The 21,429-nt window shown below is 47.9% G+C and overlaps 1 protein-coding gene across 1 annotated transcript; it reads right to left on the bottom strand.

The window, feature by feature from the left end:
- Window positions 1-1,581: 1,581 nt before the first annotated feature.
- LOC144506890 (intelectin-2-like) lies at window positions 1,582-17,595 on the bottom strand. The gene is given in 5 exon segments (XM_078233244.1): window positions 1,582-1,926; window positions 7,502-7,605; window positions 11,477-11,597; window positions 12,932-13,090; window positions 17,584-17,595. Coding segments are annotated over 5 exon segments (549 nt in total). The 3' UTR covers window positions 1,582-1,773.
- Window positions 17,596-21,429: the final 3,834 nt, after the last annotated feature.

The following is a 21,429-nucleotide window of genomic DNA, read 5'->3' as shown; positions in this document are numbered from 1 at the left end:
TCCGAAGAGTATTCCATGGCGTGTCTGAAGGTGGGATGGAACTTGTTGATGTCATCATATAGTTGTTTCAGTGATTGTTCACCATGAGTCCAAAGGAAGAAAATGTCATCGATGTAACTAGTGTATAGCAAGGTTGAAGGTCCTTGTGCAGTGAAGAGGTCTTGTTCGAAACTGTGCATGAAGATATTGGCATATTGAGGTGCGCATTTGGTCCCCATGGCTGTTCGGTGTGTCTGGATGAAGAACTGGTTGTTGAAGGTGAAGACATTGTGGTCCAGGATGAAGTGGATGAGTTGTGAAATTGCATCTGGAGATTGGCAGTTGTCGGCGTTGAGTACTGAGGCAGTTGCAGCAATGCCATCGTCGTGGGGGATGCTGGTGTAGAGTGCTGAGACAGCCATTGTGACGAGGAGTGCTCCTCGTTCTTATAAATGATGGACAGGCTTTGGGGGTCAGGAGGAAAGTTCCTCACCTCAGGATCCCTAGCTTCTGACCTGCTCTCGTGGTAGGTTAGAAAGCGGCACCTAAACTGCATTTTGAGGAGCCCTATGCACCACTCCACGATTGACCAGTTGGCAATCTGATTGGCTGGCAGCCCTGTAGTACCAGCAGCGCCAGGATCGAGTAGTGACCACTGCTGGAACTACAGGAGGTTTACAAATTTGAAGAAGTGATGGATCCCACACTTCAGGTAAGTGAAGGTTTTTGGTCAGGTCAGGTCTGCCCCAGTGAGGTAGAGGAGAGGTTCAGGTTTTAGAGGCTGAGAGGAGGTATAGAAAGGAACCACAATCAAAGTGGGGGTGCCTCTGATTGGCACAGCAAATCCCTATAGTAGGTATTCCCCTTTTTACCCAACAGGAGACAACGCAGTGAAAGCTGCTGGGCTGCTCATTTTGTGTCTGCCGTGTAAAATTGTGGCAGTGGCAGAATGAGGCCATTAGTGACCATTAACTGGCTACTTCAGGGCCTCAGTTGGCTCAACACCCCTGCCTTCAAATATACTGGTGGGAGGCCATAAAACTTACCACATTATTAATTTCTCTCAAATGTCAGATATGAATAATAAACTAACCTTTTGAATTAATCATAAAACAAGTTTGCTAAGAGATATTAGTAAATTGGGTCTGAGGGTTTGGGGAAACATGTCACAGCCTCCTTTAAAAACAATTCAAAAACAATCCTGCTTACGGGCAGGCAGGTAGAGGATAAAGAAATGAAGATCTTCCAGCCTCGCCAATGGCAGAGAGTTCCCCGGCAGCAGAGGCTGCAAGGTATGCAAAACCCAGGAGACACCAGTGGGACTGGAATATCTTGCCACCAGCCAATGGTGAGCCGCCTTTGCCACTGGAAAATACACCAGCCAATCCGCTGAAAGCATTGCCGAGAGGACATCTTGTACCAAGTCATTAAATATTATAACTTGTATAATGCTGTAATATTTTAAAACAAACTCACACGGGTAACATTTGCAATTCCAGTTTATTGAGAACCTGTCAGGAATGTGATGAAAGTCATGAAGGAATGTTAAGAGAAGATGATTGTCAGAATTCCCTGGCATGATCAGTGATGAGTAATATTGCCCTCACACCAAGCGTTAAATGTTAAACTAGCCCGTTCATTGAATGTTGGGATTATGTGAATTTCTGATTGTAGAAGTAAGAGGAACATTACAACAAGCCAATTTTTAAAAAATATTTTAAATGCTAAATGTTGTTACATTGCATTCAATTGTCAGTGTACAAGAAAGAGACACCCATTACGATGTGGCTTGTGTTAACGGTAGAAGATCAGGACAGCTGCTTCTGAGATTGCCCTGGTTGCACTCCAATGATTTCCCGTGCTATGGCCATTCCAGTCAAACGCTGTAAAATCTCCACACTGCCTTGGCGAACCCTCAGGAAAGAATCCTCCACCTCCAATACAGGCCTATATAAAAATAATTGGAAATATTTTAACACTCAAGTCCAGCAATATCCCAATGGGCAATGACACCCAATTACTGTATTATTGGGGCATAAGCTGAACTGAGCTGATCAAGAAAGCTGCAGGCACAAGCAGGAGGAGTTTGTTAATCCCATTTGGGTTGGAGCACTGTTGGGTTAGAAAAGGGAAAATTAGCCTGGATCATCTCCTGGCCGTTGGATACTGATTTTTGCCGGAGCGTCTATGTGTGGATTGTCCACTGACTTTTCTTATTCTCTATTTGCTCATCACTGCATCCACTCGCATTCACTCTTTTAACATCCCCTCTCTGCTTGATGCGCGTTATCACACACGAGGCTTGATGCTCAGGAAATAAAGGCTTTTATTTGCTGTAACAAGGCAGCTAATAATTATATACACAATCCCAGACTGAGGGGTCCCAGACAGAGCAGAGACCTTTATACCTCTCCCAGGAGGCGGAGCCCGACTGGGATGTACCACAATAACTATAATACAAGGTGTAACAGCCCAACCCTAACCCCAACAGCAACAAGTAGAACAACCCATCCCTAACCCCAACAGCAACATATATACATACTTGTAGTACTGGCCAGACCCTGGCTCAGTACTATCTAGTGGGAGCCAACGATGGTTCACCACATTCACCCCTCCTTTGAAGACAAAGGCCGGCGGGGTACAAAAAACCAGAATAATTTGTCATCAGTCTATAAGTTCAGACGGTCAGGGGGACCACACCGTCGTTGTGACCTCCTCAATACCGGCGATGACACCGGAGTAGGCACTTGCGGTGGCATTCTCCCCAAGGCGATGTCCAACTGTTCCTCCACAGACTCACGGGCCGGTCGACCCTGAGATGATGGTAATCCATGGAGTTCCGACACGCCCTGAAGTGGCGACCATCCTCTGGACTCAGGCAAGCTGTACACGGGAGTAAAAGGGTTAAGTAATGGTCCCGATGCTGCCCGCGCCGTGTCCGGAGGGGAAACAAGAGTTATGGGGTTTGTAACAGGGAGTATGGGAGCGACAGGGGTTTCCACGTCCCCTGCTGGCGCCAGGTCTCGGATCGAGACCGTGTCCTCTCGCCCGTCAGGGTATGCCACATAGGCATACTGAGGGTTGGCGTGGAGGAGATGGACCTGTTCGACCAACGGGTCGGACTTGCGGGCCCTTACATGTCGCCGCAGGAGGACAGGTCCTGAGTACGTCAACCAAGACGGTAATGAGGTCCCAGAGGAAGACTTCCGAGGGAATGAAAACATCCTCTCATGGGGAGTAGCGTTGGTTGCCGTACACAGGAGTGAGCGTATGGAATGGAGCGCATCAGGGAGCACCTCTTGCCAACGGGAGACTGGAAGGCTTTTTGACTTCAACGCCAGTAAGACAGCCTTCCAGACTGTAGCATTCTCACGTTCCACCTGTCCGTTACCCCTAGGGTTGTAGCTCGTGGTTCTACTAGAGGCAATCCCGTATAAGAGCAGGTATTGCCTCAAGTCATCGCTCATGAACGACGAGCCCCTGTCGCTGTGAATGTAGCTGGGTTACCCGAACAGGATAAAAAGATCACGGAATGCCTTGATAACCGTGGCAGCGGATGTATCAGAGCAGGGAATAACAAAAGGGAATCTCGAGTACTCGTCAATGATATTGAGGAAGTACACATTCCAATCTGTTGAGGGAAGGGGGCCCTTAAAATCGACACTCAGTCTTTCAAAGGGACGAGTGGCCTTGACTAATTGTGCCCGGTCAGGTCGGTAAAAGTGCGGTTTGCATTCCGCGCATACCTGACAGCTTCTTGTTATGGACCTGACATCCTCCACCGAGTAGGGCAGATTGTGGGCTTTTATAAAGTGGCAGAGCCGAGTGACCCCAGGATGGCATAGATCATTATGGAGAGCCTGCAAACGGTCCTCCTGTATACTGGCGCATGTTCCACGCGAGAGGGCATCCGAGGGCTCATTGAGTTTCCCTGGACGATACATGATGTCATAGTTCATAGAAACCCTACAGTGCAGAAGGAGGCCATTCGGCCCATCGAGTCTGCACCGACCACAATCCCACCCAGGCCCTACCCCCACATATTTTACCCACTAATCCCTCTAACCTACGCATCCCGGGACTCTAAGGGGCAATTTTTTTTAACCTGGCCAATCAACCTAACCCGCACATCTTTGGACTGTGGGAGGAAACCGGAGCACCCGGAGGAAACCCACGCAGACACGAGGAGAATGTGCAAACTCCACACAGACAGTGACCCGAGCCAGGAATCGAACCCGGGACCCTGGAGCTGTGAAGCAGCAGTGCTAACCATTGTGCTACCGTGCCGCCCATATATATAGGTGGAGAGTTCAATTCTCCACCGCAAGATCTTGTCATTCTTGATCTTGCCCCTCTGCGTGTTATTAAACATGAACGCCACGGACCACTGGTCCGTGATCAGGGTGAACCGTTTTCCTGCCAAGTAATGGCGCCAGTGCCTGACGGCCTCCACAATGGCCTGGGCCTCCTTTTCCACCGCTGAATGCCGAATTTCGGGGCCTTGGAGGGTGCGGGAAAAAAAGACGACGGGCCTGCCCGCCTCATTAAGTGTGGCGGCCAGGGCGAAATCAGATGCATCGCTCTCCACCTGAAAGGGGATGGACTCATCAACAGCGTGCATCGTAGCTTTCGCGATGTCGGCTTTTAATTTATCAAAGGCCAATCGGGCCTCTGGTGTTAGGGGAAAAGAAGTGGACTTAATGAGCGGACGGGCTTTGTCCGCGTAATTGGGAACCCACTGTGCATAATAAGAGAAGAAGCCTAAGCATCTTCTCAGTGCTTTTGCACTAGTGGGCAGGGGAAGTTCAGAGAGGGGGCGCATACGGTCTGGATCAGGGCCAATGACCCCGTTTTCCACCACGTATCCGAGGATGGCTAAACGGCGCGTACGAAACACACACTTCTCCCTGTTGTAGGTCAGGTTCAGGCGAGATGCAGTGCGTAGGAAATTCAGGAGATTTGTGTCGTGGTCCTGCTGGTCATGGCCGCAGATGGTGACGTTATCCAGGTACGGGAAGGTAGCCCGCAGTCCGTTCTGGTCCACCATTCGGTCCATAGCACGCTGGAAGACCGAGACCCCATTGGTGACACCAAAGGGAACCCTGAGAAAGTGATAGAAGCGACCATCCGCCTCAAAAGCCGTGTATTGTCGGTCCTCTGGGCGAATGGGGAGTTGGTGGTAGGCAGACTTGAGGTCTATGGTGGAGAACACCCAGTACGGCGCAATCTGATTGACCATGTCAGATATGCGCGGGAGGGGATACGCATCCAGCTGCGTGTATCTATTAATGGTCTGACTATAGTCAATGACCATCCGGGGTTTGTTCCCACTCTTGACCACCACGACCTGCGCTCTCCACGGACTAGTGCTAGGTTGTATGATCCTTTCCTTGAGGAGCCGCTGAACTTCAGATTGAATGAAGATCCGATCCTCAGCGTTGTAACGCCTACTCTTAGTCGCAATGGGCTTGCAGCCTGGCACAAGATTCTGGTGTGGAGATGCCGGCGTTGGACTGGGGTAAGCACAGTAAGAAGTCTCACAACACCAGGTTAAAGTCCAACAATAAACCTGTTGGACTTTAACCTGGTGTTGTGAGACTTCTTGCAAGAATCTGGAACAGGGAGGGTGTGGTAATCTTCAGCGTCGAGAGGCTACAGGCGTTGGGCAATTTGGAGGCTGCTGTTCTCCCACTGAAAGCGAAGGGAGTGGCCCACCGTACTGTAGGGTTACACTCCTCAAGTGGACCAGGAAGTTTAGTCCGAGAAGTATTGGCGCGCAAAGGTGCGGCAACACCAGGAGCTTGAAACGCTCGTAAACTGTGCCTTGCACCGTTAAAGTTACCACACAATTCCCTAGCACGGTGACAGACCGGGACCTTGATGCCATAGAAATTGTCTGTTTGACAGGTTGAATCCGGAGTCCACACCGCTTCACAGCGTCTGGGTGGATAAAACTCTCAGTGCTCCCGCTGTCAAACAGACAATAAATCAAGTGGTCGTTTACCTGAATGTCCATCATAGACTTGTCAAGTCTATGAGGCTTGGCCTGGTCCAGGATGATCGACGCCACCATTGGTTCATGAGCGCCACTGCAGGCAGCTGAAATTGACGAGGATGGCCCCTGCTGGTCGTTCGCGGTCGGTGCCGACCAACATGGCCGCTCCCATAGGTCGCACGTGGGTGATGGCGCCAAACTCAGCGACCCCTGGTGGTCACACATCTCCGACTCCGTCGACCGTAATGGCGTCGTCCTGGCCTCGCACGTGGACGAAACCCTCGACGATGTCGACAACGAAGAACCGGGCTCTGAGGAATTGCAGGCCGCACTGCTGTTCCGAGAAGCAGATTTAGATCGGCACACTTTCAAATAGTGCCCCTTCTTACCGCAGGCGGAGCACAACACAGCTTTAGCGGGACACCGTTGCCGAGTATGCTTCGCTCCCCCACAGAAGTAACACCGCGGGCCGCCCGGAGCTGCTGCCGTTGTCTGGCCCGAGTGTGAGCACGCCATTACGCAGCATTTCAAACCTGAGGGACGAGGAGGGATTGGCGACTGCTCCTGCCACGTTGTCTCCACGTGGTCTTCAGGATACAATACTAGGCTTTTGGAGGCCGTTTCCAGCATCTCCGCTAGTTCTATTGCCTGGGTGAGGTCAAGGTTACCTTTCTCCAGTAGTTTGAGTCGGATGTACGATGATCCGACTCCCGCCACAAACGCATCTCGAGCGAGGTCGTTCATATTCTGCTCTGCCGACACTGCTTTGCAGTTACAGCCCCTGGCTAGATGTAGGAGCTCGTTCGCGTATTCCTCCATCGTTTCGCCGGACTGCCGTCGTCGAGTGGCTAAGAGGTAACGAGCGTGTATTTCGTTGGGCGGTTTAATATAACGCTTCTTAAGAAGCTCGAGGGCCTTTGTGTAGTCGGTGGCCGCACGGATCGCGAGGTAGACGGTGTCGCTTACCCTCGCATGGAGGTCCCGGAGTCTGTCATCATCTGTGGTGACCGCTGCGGAGGCTGCCAGGTAGTCCTCAAAACATTTCAACCAGTGGTCGAAGGTGTTAGAGGCGCCCACCGCACGTGGATCTAGTGTAAGGCGTTCCGGCTTCAGTATCTGCTCCATACTCTCTATATCGTTTTTTCCCGACGAGAGTTTATTTACAGCAAATAAAATTGATGCGCGTTATCACACACGAGGCTTGATGCTCAGGAAATAAAGGCTTTTATTTGCTGTAACAAGGCAGCTACTAATTATATACACGATCCCAGACTGAGGGGTCCCAGACAGAGCAGAGACCTTTATACCTCTCCCAGGAGGTGGAGCCCGACTGGGATGTACCACAATAACTATAATACAAGGTGTAACAGCCCAACCCTAACCCCAACAGCAACAAGTAGAACAACCCAACCCTAACCCCAACAGCAACATATATACATACTTGTAGTACTGGCCAGACCCTGGCTCAGTACTATCTAGTGGGAACCAACGATGGTTCACCACACTGCTGCAGTCCCCTTAACTTACATGTTCCGGATTGCATGCAGTGTATTTCTCTCCAGAACACATGGCTAGTGCTGCCTTTTCATTGTTGAACACTCTGAATTGCACAAAGCCAGGTACAAATTCATCTGCAAAGACACAAAAAAATCACAAAATTATTTAGATATAAAAAGTGAGCATGTCGAATGTCACACTTCAAAAGATTACAGTTGGAAAAAAAAGGATTGCATCAATTTTTCGATATCATTTTGGATAATATCATTTCTGTTTTTATTGGACTTACGGACAAACATACGCACTAAGAGCAGCAGGAGGCCACTCGGCCCCTCGAACCTGTTCCACCATTCAATAAGAATGGCTGATCTGATTGTAACCTCAGCTATTCCTGTCTATCCGTGCCTGTCCCAAATAACCTTTCACTCTCTTGCTCATCAATAATCTATTCATCTCTGCCTTAAAAATATTCAAAGACTCTGCTTCCACTGCCTTTTCAGGAAGAGAGATCCAATGACTGAGTATTTTGAGAACTAGGATTTTCTCCAAGCTACATATTTGAGTCCAGGATGTGTCTATTTAATCATTTCCACACGGGGTTCAGTGGACTTAAAGAACACGTCCTGTTTACAGTCAAACAGTAAAATGAAAGCAAAAGACTTTGTTGGAGATTTGAAATTTTAAAAAAACAGTAAGTGTTGGAAAAACTCAGCAGGTATGTCAGCATCTGTGGAGAGAGAAACACTGGCTGCAATCTTCTGGCCATTCCCGCCGGCGGGATCTTCTGGTCCCACCAATGGCGAATAACTGCCTTGGGTATCCCGATGACAGAGGGGGTAACTCCATTGACCGTGACAGGACCAGATGATCCCGGTGTCAGCCAATGGCAGACTGTCTCTGTCATGAAACACAGCACCGGATGCGCAGAAAATCCCGTTATTGAGTTCGACATGACATTTTTTTTACCGAAGAAGAAACAGATTTTCTGATGAAAGGTCACCGGCCTGAAAGAACGTTGATCTCACCACCGATGCTGCCATCGCCTGCTGAGAATTTCCACCATTTTCTGCTTTCATTAATGATATTAGACGAGATCGCTTTTCTTTCCGGTGATGAGCACGGTGGCACAGTGGTGACACAGCGCCAGGGTTCAATTCTATCCTCAGGTCACTGTCTGTGTGGAGTTTGCACATTCTCCCCGTATCTACGTGGGTTTCCTCCGGGTGCTCCAGTTTCCTCCCACATTCCAAAAGATGTGCTAGTTAGGTGCAATGGCCATGCTAAAGATGTGCAGGTTAGTTGAATGGCCATGCTAGATTACCCCTTAGTGTCAGTGGGATTGGCAATGTAAATATGTAGCGTTACAGGAATAGGGCCTGCGTGGGATTGTGGTCGGTGCAGACACAATGGGCTGAATGGTCTCCTTCTGCACTGTAGGAATTCTATTCTATTCTATTGATGCAGGGGGAGGTATCAATGTTGGCCAGAGCACCAAAGATACCTTCCCTACTCTTCGTTGATTAGGGATCTCTTGCATCCAGTAGACAGGGCTTTGGATTATGTCTCATCCTGAAGATTGCACCTCCCCCAGTGTAATAAACCTTTAGCATATCACCGAATTGTCAGTTTAGATTAATTGCCCTCTGAACTGGGAGTCAAAATCACAAATGTCCACCCGATACAAGAGCATTATCATTCAACCAAGATGACACCATGGAAACTCAGCTAATTTTTAAAAAAGCCAAATCAATTTGAACACAATATTGTGCCTGATATTCCCACCTATTAACATCTCAGGGCAGTTTTATTATTCAGCTTTTGCTTTTAGATCATTACTGAACTCTTCCTCCAGTGCAGCTTAGTTACTGGTGAAGAGTTAGTACAGAATGCATTAAAGATAATTATGTATCAATAAAGAATTTGAAAGGTCTGGCTGTAATGTTTGGACTATGCAGCCTAAGCCCGTACTCTAAAGCCAGCAGACATAGTTTCTATCTATCCTATAAGTTTCCATTAATATCTTGAAAACTACAAATAAATCTCCCTTCACTTTTTAAATTTTAGAAAATACAGCTGCAGATTATGCATTTCTCCTTGTAATTTAATCTGTGGAGTTCTGGTATTGTTCTGGTAAATCTGCACGACCTGCACTCTTCAGCATCAATACATCCTTCCTAAACTGTTTAGATTTAGTGCTGACAATACTCCAAGTTGGGTCTAACTAGGGTTTTGCACAGCGCTGCTGACATAACTCAGTTGGTGGCACTCATGCCTGAGAATCACAAGGTTTCAGGTTCAAGTTCCACTTCAGGATTTGAGCAGAAAAGCATCAAGACTGAAAGTCCGGTGCAGAACCAGGGGAGTGTTGCACTGTCAGCAGTACTGTCTTTTAGAAGAGCTGTTAAACTGAGCCATTGTCTGGCGTCTCAGATGGACTTAGAATCTCAAGCAGCAGAGGTCAACTTGATGTTCTGGCTGATGTTTATTCCTCACTTAACATCACAAAGACAGATCCCCTCCTCATTATCACATCGCTGACGGTGGGAGTTTGCTGTGTGCAAGTTGGTTGTTGCGTGTCCTACATTACAACAGTGATGACAATTCAAAAAGTGCTTTATTGGTTCAGTCACTTTGAGATATCCGGTAATGACCAAAGTGCCCAAAAATGCCAATCATTAAGTTTGAACAGTCATTAAATATACCTAAGGCTGGGATTCTCCGACCTTGTTTGTGGCTGGAATTCTCCGGTCCCACTGCTGTAAATGGACATTTGGCTGAGCACCAAATTCTCTGTTCTCACTGGTAGTGGTAGCGGGGTGAGCGAGACCAGAAAATTCCAGCCCAAGACAATGTTGAACGAATTTTTGATAGATAAGGGAGTTGAGAGTAATGGGAGCAGACTGAAAAGTGGAGTTGAGACCCCAACCAGATCGCCAAGATCTCATTGAATGGCAAAGTGGGCATTTTGAGCTGAAAGGCTTATACTCAAATCTGTTCCTATGTTCAAAAGTGATTTTCCATAACGTTACTACAGGGAGATAAATGAATACCCATATTAAAATGCTTAGTTTTTGCAGTTAAACTCATTTTTCCATCCCCTCTACCCAAGTCTCTTTGGGCCATAACCAATTCTAGCTTTACATGTTTTAGAATTACTCTGTTTTATTCCTTTTCGTTCCAAAGTGGATGACTTGACATTTTCCTACATCGAAATGCATTTGATAGAGTTTGCCCAATTATTTAATCTGTGAATATCTCGTCATAATTTTATCCACCTACATTCCTTACAATGCTACCTATCTTTCCGTCAGTGGTAATCTTGGATACAGTTTTATCCTACTTTCATCAAGTTAGATTGGAACTGTCAGTGGTACTTTGGACATCGGCTGCCCCAGAGGCCAGCTTCAGTATAACCTGTGTGGGTTTGAATGTAATTGCTTTAGCTGCAAAATCTAACATTTCATTTGCTTTGTTTCTTGCTGTCTCACACTGATTGTATGTAATATACACTGATGTCCTTAAATGTTTCCTTCTTCCCCCCCAGTCATAGTGTACACATCTCTTATCTTTTCCTCAGATATGATCTTGAGCACATCCGAAGATTGTTGGAAGCAGATTCAGTAATAACTTCTAAAAGGGAAACTGATGTGCACTGGAAAAGTTAAAATGGCAAGACTACGTGGTAAGATCAGGAGAGCAGGAGCAATTGGATAGATCATTCTGTGGTGAGGGATACCTGGTCCAATCTAATATTTTTCTATAAGGAACTGCATTTGTAATCAGTATGCCCAAAAGCCAATCTTATTCAATTCTCTTTGGCAAATTTTGTAATGGGCCAATTAAAAGTCATTTACGCCATCTGTGACTTTTACATAGATTGTGTGGCTGATCCTTTGAAGATAACAGAATCGCTTTGCTTTTTTCAAATGTTTTGCTGAGCTGTAGGCAGTCCTTTTAAAGGCAGTGCACTTTAATGCTAGAGTAAAGAGAGCACTTTGCACTTACCATGTGTATGAGGCCCATAAAATCTTTTTGTCTTGTCCACATTGCCAAGGTCATAATTAATGGGACTTGAAGGTCCGTTATCATTTGGACATCTCCCTTTGTTGTATTCTACAGGGTATTGCTGAAATGGAGCATATTGTTCACAGATTGAAAGACCACCATGATAGACTTGTCCTGCCTCCTATGACCCTCCTCTCCCTGTGCCCACTTCTCCATCTTTCTCCTAACTTTGCAATTCTCCCCCAGTCAAACAACTCTTCCTATTGCAACTGTACAGGACCTTGGTGAGATCACATCTAGGGTGCTGTGTGCAGTTTTGGTCCTGTTATTTGAATAAGGATATAAATGTGTTTGAAGCAGTTCAAATAGGGCTCACTCAATTCATTCCTGGGGCGAAGGGCTTTTGAAGAATGGTTGAACAGGTTACATCTATACCTGTTGGAGTTTACAAGAATGAGAGGTGATCTTATTAAATCATATAAGATCCAGAAGGGACTGATATGGTGGATTTTCGGAGGATGATTCCTCTTGTGGGGGTGACTAGAATGAGGGGACACATTTTAAAAATAAGCGGTCTCCTTCTTAAGATGAAGATGAGGAGAATTTCTTCCTTTTGGGAGAGTCGGTAGACTGTGGAATTTTCTTCCCCATGAAGCACTGGATCCTGCATGAGTCAGTAAATTTATCTGAGGCTGTGTTGAACGGATTTTTGAGAGACAAGAGTTATGGGGAGCAGACAGGAAAGTGGAGTTGAGACCATGGCCAGATCAGCCACGATCTTATTGAATGGCAGAGCAGGCTCAAAGACCCGAATAGCCTACACCAAATTCCGTTCCCGTGTTTAAAATTTACCCGCAGAGGGAGAAATGAATACTCATATTAAAATGCTTAGGTGGCACAATGGTTAGCACTGCTGCCTCACAACGCAAGGGACTCGGGTTCGATTCCAGCCTTTGGTGACTGTCTGTGTGAAATTTGCACATTCTCCCCATGTCTGCGTGGGTTTTCTCTGGGTGCTCCAGTTTCCTCACACAATCTGAAAGACATGCTGGATAGGTGCATTGGCCGTGCTAAATTCTCCCTCAGTGTACCCGAACAGGTGTCGGAGTGTGGCGACTTGGGGATTTTCACAGTAACTTCATTGCAGTGTTAAAGTAAGCCTACTTGTGACACTAATAAATAAACTTAAAACCTGTTCAACTGTATTAATAAACTACTATAGGTTATCATTCTTAAATATATCAAGGAATATTTTTCATGGGAAAAAAATCTTACTGATTTAAGATGCCCAATTGCCCAAGTTTGTGGAAGATTGTTAAGTTTGAGTTAATGCAAATAAATGTTATTGGCAATTTGAACTAACCAGTCTAACCAGATCAATTTTTCACCCATGGCGAAAACACCATTTCTTTTTCAAATGTTGCAATGAAATTGAAGCATTGCTGAAGCACTTACTTTGAAAAGCTGAAGCAAATTTCCCCCGTGGTGTTTTAGGAAGTTAGTTTCAGTGTGATAGCGGAGAATTGCTGCATCTTTCTAGTTCTTTATGGGAGTGTCATTGGTCGCGTGCCAAACGGATATGTCTGAAGCTGCTATGTCGTAGTAACCTGGGTTCTGTTTGGAAACAGACACAGTTAGTCAACGCGACTGTAAGCTGAGTTCAGGAGCATCAAAAACATGGGTAACTAAGAGCAACTTCTTTAGAAATCATATATTGCTGCACAATATAGAGTTGAGAGTACAATCATAGGATGATTACATCACAGAAAGAGGTCAGTCAGCCCATCATATACATGCCATCTCTCTGCAAGAACAAATCAGCTCGCACTCTTCCACCAACACTTAACCAGACTCCATCATATTTATTCTCTTCAGGGTTTACCCAATTCCATCGAATGCTGTCAGTGCTGGAGGCCATTTTTCCACCATGTCTAATTTGACTCTTCCCACGCCCTCCCCCCCACTCCCCCACCCCTCCCCTGCCTCCACTCTATCCCTGTAACCCCTTGCATTTGCCATGGTTAGTCCATCTAACCTACATATCTTTGGCCAGTAAGGGGCAATTTAGCATGGCCAATCTACCTAATCTGCACGTATTTGGACTATGGGAGGAAACTGGAGCACCTGGAGGAAACCCACATGGACATGGGGAGAACATGCAAACTCCACACAGTCACCCAGAACCCTGGCACTGAGAGGCAGCAGTGCTAACCACTCTGCTACTGTGCAGCCCTATTTAGAGGTGGGTGTGGTCAGAGTCCTCTCCCAAACTTCTGGCCATCATTTCTGATTTGAACTTCTCATTTCCTATTCATTTATTCGTTCACTCCTTTACATGTGGGAGCAGGGTGGGTGGTGGGGGTGGTGGTGGCATTGCGACATTTCAGTGTAACCCAACTCACGTTTTCATACAAGTGCTTAGAACACTATTGGAGTGCATAAACTATATTCTAGCTGCCTCCTCTCATTTGCAGTAAAATTTGTGTTTTTAATGAGCTCGAGGCTTGCATTATCAAACAGTTAAGGGGCACTCTGTAGATCTCATCATCCCATAATGTATCAGGTCTATATACAATAGGCAGAATTGCTACTGGCAACAAAGTCTTTAGAAAGGGTGCAGAGGAAATTTACAAGACTGCTTGGGTTGTTATCCTGGGAGAAGGTGGTAAGGAGATTTGATGGGGATGTTGAAAACCCTGAGGCCTGTGGTCAGAGTAGATAGGGAGAAACTGTTCCCATTGGCAGAATGAGTAAGAACCAGAGGACACCAATTTCAGGTGATTGGCAGCAGAGGCAACATGAAGAAAAGCTTTTTTCCGCAACAATTGGTTAGAAGTTGGAATACGCTACCAGAGAGTGTAATGGAAGTAAATTTGATTGTGGCTTTCAGAAGAGCGGTATATTGCCCCTTAGTATCCCAAGGTGTGCAGGTTAGGTGGATTGGCCATGGTAAATGCACGGGATTACGGGAAGGGGGTGGATGGGTAAGATTCTCTTTTGAGAGTTGGTGCAGACTTGATGGACCAAGTGGCCTCCTTTTGCTCTGTAGGGATTCTGTGGTCTGGAAGTATACAAAAAGTTATCTGGGTCACAGTGAATGGGCCCATCAAAGCACAGGGGAAAAACTCAGGTCGAAGTGTCTGGGTCAGGGGTTTGGCCTGTCAGGATCACAACCTCTCATGTCAATAGCCTTGTCATTGAGGCAGACCACCTGTGACTTAAACGCAACATGGTTGCTGGCTCCATTGAGCGAATGATATATGGATGTGTTGAAGTGCCAGCAAGGCTGCAAAAGCATTCTTAATTGCAGACTTAATGATATCATTTGGCTGCCCACCATTGTGGAGTGGACAGCTGATTCCCAGACTTTCCTGGTAAAGATCTCCGCCAGTGCCGTAAAATCCCGCCCGATGTCAACGGACCTTCCCATCCTCCGCCTCTCGCCTGCTGAGATTTTGGTCCCTTATTTGCGAAAGGATATATTGGCCTTGGAGGGAGTGCAGAGAAGGTTCACCAGGTTGATACCGGAGATGAGGGGTGTAGCTTATGAGGAGAGATTGAACAGATTGGGTCTGTACTCGTTGGAGTTTAGAAGGCTGAGGGGTGATCTTATAGAGGCATATAAGATAACAAAGGAGCTGGATAGGGTAGAGGTAGAGAGATTCTTTCCACTTAGAAGGGAAACCAGAACTATCGGGCACAGCCTCAAAATAAGTGGGGGCCGGTTCAGAACAGAGTTGAGGGGGAACTTCTTCTCTCAGAGGGTAGTGAATCTCCGGAATTCTCTGCCCATTGAAGTGGTGGAGGCTACCTCGTTGAATATGTTTAAATCACGGGTAGATAGATTTCTGATCGATAAGGGAATTAAGGGATATGGGGAGCAGGCGGGAAAGTGGAACTGATTCACCTCAGATCAGCCATGATCTTGTTGAATGGCGGGGCAGGCTCGAGGGGCTAGATGGCCTACTCCTGCTCCTATTTCTTATGTTCTTATGTTCTTATGATTCCTGTGAGGGCAGGGCAGTTAAATTCCGGCCCAAATTTCCAGGCTCCTCTCTCGGACCACTCCTGGTTCTGTCAAAGATGGGCAGCACCGTGGCACAGTGGTTAGCACTGCTGTCTCACACTTCCAGGTACCCAGGTTCAATTCATGTCTTGGGTCACTGTCTGAGTGGAGTTTGCACATTCTCCCTGTGTCTGCGTAGGTTTCCTCAAAGTGTTCCGGCTTCCTCCTACAGACCAAAGATGTGCAGATTAGGTGGATTGGCCATGCTAAATTGTCCCTTAGTGTCCCAAGATGTGTCGGTGAGATGAATTGGCCATGCTAAATGTGTGGGATTACAGATATAGAGTGGGGGAACGGGCCTGGGTAAGGTATTCTGTCAGAGAGTCGGTGCAAACACAATGGGTCAAATGGCCTCCTTCTGCTCTGCAGGGATTCTATGAAAAGAGCATCTCTTCCCTCACTGTGCCAAATTCTCTCAGTCACCAAATTCCTAAAGTTTGTTGTTTATTCTGTCTCGCAGTGAACTGGACTCCATGTTATATTACCCTTTGCACTTTTCCTTGCTTCAGATTTTTAAATTTAATTCTATGTTCAAATAATTGATGCAGGTAATGTTTATGATTTGATCCATGGATTTGGAGACATTTCAACTGATACTTCAGTGTAATTCTGAGTGAATTTTGTATTGACAGAGATATTGTCCCAGTGGTTACAGTGAGGTGGAAGGGTATGAGTGAGAGTCCAACTGGCCAAACAGGCAAACAACCCAAGGATGTGAAGGCCTTCTGATCTTCATAGCACAACCTCAGTTTTCAGTTTCAATTCCTGCCCAGGAGTCTGGATGGTGCAGGAGGAAACACAATCTGTTGGTCACAGACGGAGCTCTTGGAAACCATAGAACCATAGAAACCCTACAGTGCAGAAGGAGGCCATTCGGCCCTTCAAGTCTGCGCCAACTCTCCGGAAGAGCATCTTACCTAGGCCATCTCCCTATGCCAACAACCCCATTCATTTACCATGGCTAATCTACCTATCCTATCAGGAGGCCAGGGAGATCCATGAATGAAATGTGGCTAGAAAGTCTGTGATCAGAAGGAGGGTGATTCCTGATCGAAAGAGGGGAGCAGTAACAGGTGGCCAATGTTTGTCGAGGGAAGCCCATTATCGAGAGGGGACAGAGATCAGGAATGGTGGAGAGTATCAAGCAATTGGGGTGGGGGGTGGGAGGCTGAGATTGGGAGTGGGTAGAAAGAGCTTTGTAGCTGAAAATGATTAGAGGTCACAATTGGGATGGGGATCTTAACAGAGACCAGGAGGGGAGATGGAATCTGTGTTTGGGGGGACTGAGAGACATGTGAAATGGAGAAGGGAAAGGAAGGGCAGGAAGGGGTGGAATGATTGGTAGGGGTGAGAGGCCCCAAGATCAAGGTGGGGAGAAATCCACAATTGCAAGGTGAAAAGGTTACAATTGGAAGGAGGAGAGGTTACAATTGGAAGAGGGTAGGTACTTGTGATCAGAAGCGGGGAAGGCTTGTGTTCGGGAGGGTGGAGAGACTCATAATCAGGACAATGGGAGCGTCTGGTGGGAGACGCTCCCATTGTCCTGATTATGAGTCTCTCCACCCTCCCGAGGAAGACAGCTATTATCTGAAATAGGGGAGGCATTGGCAAATTGTTGAAAGGCCGTGATTGGAAGTGGGCAAGGCAAGAGTTGGTGGGAAAGTCCAGGATTGGGAGAAGTGCAGAGAGCTCCATAATGCAGAGAGGAGTGGCTAAAGGCTTCTTTTTATAGCTGGGGGAGGGCCACATCTGTTCCTCCTTGCCCTGGCTCCTTCCTTCCTTCCAATTTCCTGAAATAGGGAGGGAGTAAATTTTAATCTAGTTTCACAATTGCTTTGTAGGATCTTGATTCAAACAAATTCATTAAGTGTCATGCTTCTCCACGACACGTGTCACTGAGAGAGTTGGTGCAGTATGTTGAGATTGTGTTCAATGTATTTAACTCTTTAAATTCTACCCTGGCCATATTCCCCTATCATAGGATGTGAGGTGGACCATTAACATCATGAAGCAATTTCAGTTCTTCTTGAAAATCATTTACCTTGGGTGACATAATACTTCTCTTTGAGCTCTCTGCAGCTTCTTCTAAAGTTGTACTGCTGATTGGGTTTGTGGTGAACCATAGATGGTTACCACCATGGGTACTGAACCATAGATGGTTATCACTATGGGTACTTGTACATATGTTACTCTTGTTACTGTTGGGGTTAGGGTTGGGGTGTTCCACCTGTTAGCATTGTTCTGTGGTACACTCCGTTTGGTTCCGCCTTCTTATCGGAGTGTAAAGGTCACTGCCACTTCCTAGTGATCCTTAGTCTGGGATAGTATTGTTAAGCAGTATGCTCTATTCTTGTTGCGAATAAAAGCCTTTATTCCCGAGTACGATCTAGCCTCTCGAGTGGATTAATCGCGCATCAATTTTATTCGCAACAAATTTTGTTCAGGAAAAAAAAAATGGAGCAGATGCTTAAACCCGATCGGCTAACTTTGGATCCGCGTGCCGCGGGAGCGTCGAACACTTTCGACCATTGGTTGAAGTGTTCCCAGGATTACATCGACGCCTCGATAGCAGTCCAGACCGACGCCGACAGATTGCGGGTCCTCCACGCAAGGGTGAGCGACACTGTGTATGCAACAATCCGTGATTCCCAAGATTACAAAGAGGCCATCGAATTACTCAAGAAGCTGTACCATAAACCGCCAAACGAAATCCATGCTCGTCACCTATTAGCCACTCGACGGCGGCAGCCCGGCAAAATGACGGGACAGTACCTGCGCGAACTTCAACAGCTAGCCAGAGCCTGCAATTGCAAGCTGGTGTCGGCTACTCAATATACCAACGATCTGATCCGAGATGCGTTCGTGGCGGGAATCGGCTCATCCTATATTCGCCTGCGGCTGCTAGAGCAAGGTAACTTGGACATGGCCAAGACGGTAGAATTGGCCGATGCGATGGAAACGGCCTCCAGAAGTCTTGAAACCTACCCCACCGACCACGTGGGAACATCGTGGCAAGTACAGCCACCGCCTCAACTGTACCCGGCAGCTCCTCGGAACTGCGCGATCATGCTCTCAACTTCAGACCTGATGGCTGCGGCAGCTCCAGGGGGCCCACGGTGCTATTTCTGTGGATTGGCGAAGCACCCTCGTCAGAGATGTCCGGCCAGGACGGTATTTTGCTCCGCTTGTGGGAAGAAAGGGCACTATGCAAAAGTGTGCCGAGCAAAGACCCCTTCCAAGCCAAGCAGTGCTGCGTGTGACTCCCCAGGATCCGTCTCCTCGTCTCTGGCCTCGTCGATGTCTTCCACCACGTGCGATGCACGGGCACCGCCATTTCTGATGACAACGACGCAAGACACGTGCGACCTGCGGGTGCCGCCGTTTTCAACGCCATCGACCATGTGCGATCCGTGGGCGCTGCCATTTTGGTCGACACCGGCCGCAGAAGACCAGCAAGGGTCCTCGTCGTCGACTATCTCAGCTGCCTGCAGTTACACTCGGGATCCAACAGTGGCGTCAATCATCCCGGACCACGCCAAGCCTCACAGACTCGACAAGTCCATGATGGACATGGAGGTAAACGGGCGCCTGACACATTGTCTGTTTGACAGCGGGAGCACGGAGAGTTTCATCCATCCGGATACAGTGAAACGGTGCGCTCTCCGCGTGCAAACTGTCAGGCAGACAATCTCTATGGCATCGAGGTCCCGATCTGCTATTGTTCTTGGGAGCTGTGTGGTAACCTTAACGGTGTGGGGCACAGTTTACGAGAACTTCAGGCTCCTCGTGTTACCGCAGCTTTGCGCTCCGGTACTCCTGGGGCTAGACTTTATGGTCCACCTGAAGAGTGTGACCCTGCAGTACGATGGGCCACTCCCTCCACTTTCAGTGGGAGAACAGCAGCCTCCAAATTGTCCTGCGCGCTCCACATGCAGTCTCTCGACACTCAAAATTACCCCGCCTTCCTTATTTGAAAATCTGGCGTTACAGCACTGAGGATCGGATCTTTATTCGATCTGAGGCTCAGTGGCTCCTCAGGGAAGGGGTCATTCAACCTAGCACTAGCCCATGGAGAGCACAAGTCGTGGTGGTCAAGACTGGAGACAAGCCCCGGAGGGTCATAGACTATAGTCAGACCATTAATAGGTACACGCAGCTGGACGTGTATCCTCTCCCGCGCATATCTGACATGGTCAACCAGATTGCGCAGTACCGGGTGTTCTCCACCATCGACTTGAAGTCAGCCTACCACCAGCTCCCCATTCGCCCAGAGGACCGAAAATACATGGCCTTTGAGCCGGATGGCCGTCTCTACCACTTCTTAAGAGTCCCTTTCGGCGTCACTAATGGGGTCTCCAGCGTGAGATGGACCGAATGGTGGACAAAAACGGGCTACGGGCTACCTTCCCGTACCTGGACAACGTCACTATCTGCAGCCATGACCAGCAGGACCACGACGCCAAGCTCCAGACGTTTTTACGCACTGCGTCTCTCCTGAACCTGACCTATAACAGGGAGAAGTGCGTATTCAGCAAGCACCGCCTAGCAATCCTCGGATATGTGGTGGAAAACGGGGTCATCGGCCCCGATCCAGACCGTATGCGTCCCCTCCTTGAACTTCCCCTACCCACTAGCATCAAAGCACTGAGAAGATGTTTAGGCTTCTTCTCGTATTATGCACAGTGGGTTCCCAATTACGCGGACAAAGCCCGTCCGCTCATAAAATCTACCTCTTTTCCCCTGACAGCAGAGGCTCGCCTAGCCTTTGAAGGGATAAAAGCTGACATCGCGAAAGCCACGATGCACGCTGTCGATGAGTCCATCCCCTTCCAGGTGGAGAGTGATGCATCTGATTTCGCCCTGGCCGCCACACTTAACCAGGCGGGCAAGCCCGTCGCCTTTTTCTCTCGCACCCTCCAAGGCCCTCAAATTCGGCACTCCTCTGTGGAAAAAGAGGCTAAGGCCATTGTGGAGGCCGTACAGCATTGGCGCCATTATTTGGCTGGAAAACGATTTACCCTGCTCGCAGACCAGCGGTCCGTGGCCTTCATGTTCAACAACACGTTAAGGGGAAAAATTAAGAATGATAACATCTTGAGGTGGAGAATCGAACTCTCCACCTACAACTATGATATCATGTACCGTCCGGGGAAGCTCAATGAGCCCTCAGATGCCCTGTCGCGTGGAACATGTGCCAGTGTGCAGGAGGACCGGCTACAGGCCCTCTACAATGATCTCTGCCATCCGGGGATCACTCGGCTCCTCCATTTTGTAAAGGCCCGGAATCTGCCCTACTCCATAGAAGATGTCAGGTCGATAACTCGAGGCTGCCAGGTACGTGCAGAGTGCAAGCCGCACTTCTACCGGCCTGACAGGGCACACCTCATTAAGGCCACTCGCCCTTTTGAACGACTGAATGTCGATTTCAAGGGCCCCCTTCCTTCGACAGATCGAATGTGTATTTCCTCAACGTGGTTGACGAGTACTCCCGATTCCCCTTTGCCATTCCCTGTTCTGACATGTCCGCTGCCACGGTCATCAAAGCCCTGCGGAGTATTTTTACCCTGTTCGGATACTCCAGTTATATCCACAGTGATAGGGGTTCGTCGTTTATGAGCGACGACTTGAGGCAATACCTGCTCTCTAAAGGAATTGCCTCAAGTAGGACTACGAGTTACAACCCCAGGGGTAACGGGCAGGTTGAAAGAGAAAACGCTACAGTCTGGAAGGCTGTCTTACTGGCGTTAAGGTCTAGGGGTCTTCCAGTCTTCCGTTGGCAAGAGGTACTTTCTGATGCGCTCCATTCAATCCGATCCCTCCTGTGTACGGCAACCAATGCTACCCCACATGAGTGGATCTTTACCTTCCCTAGGAAGTCTTCCTCTGG

The sequence above is a fragment of the Mustelus asterias genome, chromosome 18, assembly GCF_964213995.1.
Source record: "Mustelus asterias chromosome 18, sMusAst1.hap1.1, whole genome shotgun sequence".
NCBI lineage: Eukaryota > Metazoa > Chordata > Chondrichthyes > Carcharhiniformes > Triakidae > Mustelus > Mustelus asterias.
The sequence above is the reverse complement of the archived record's forward strand: the minus strand, read 5'-3'. Positions and strand labels throughout refer to the sequence as shown.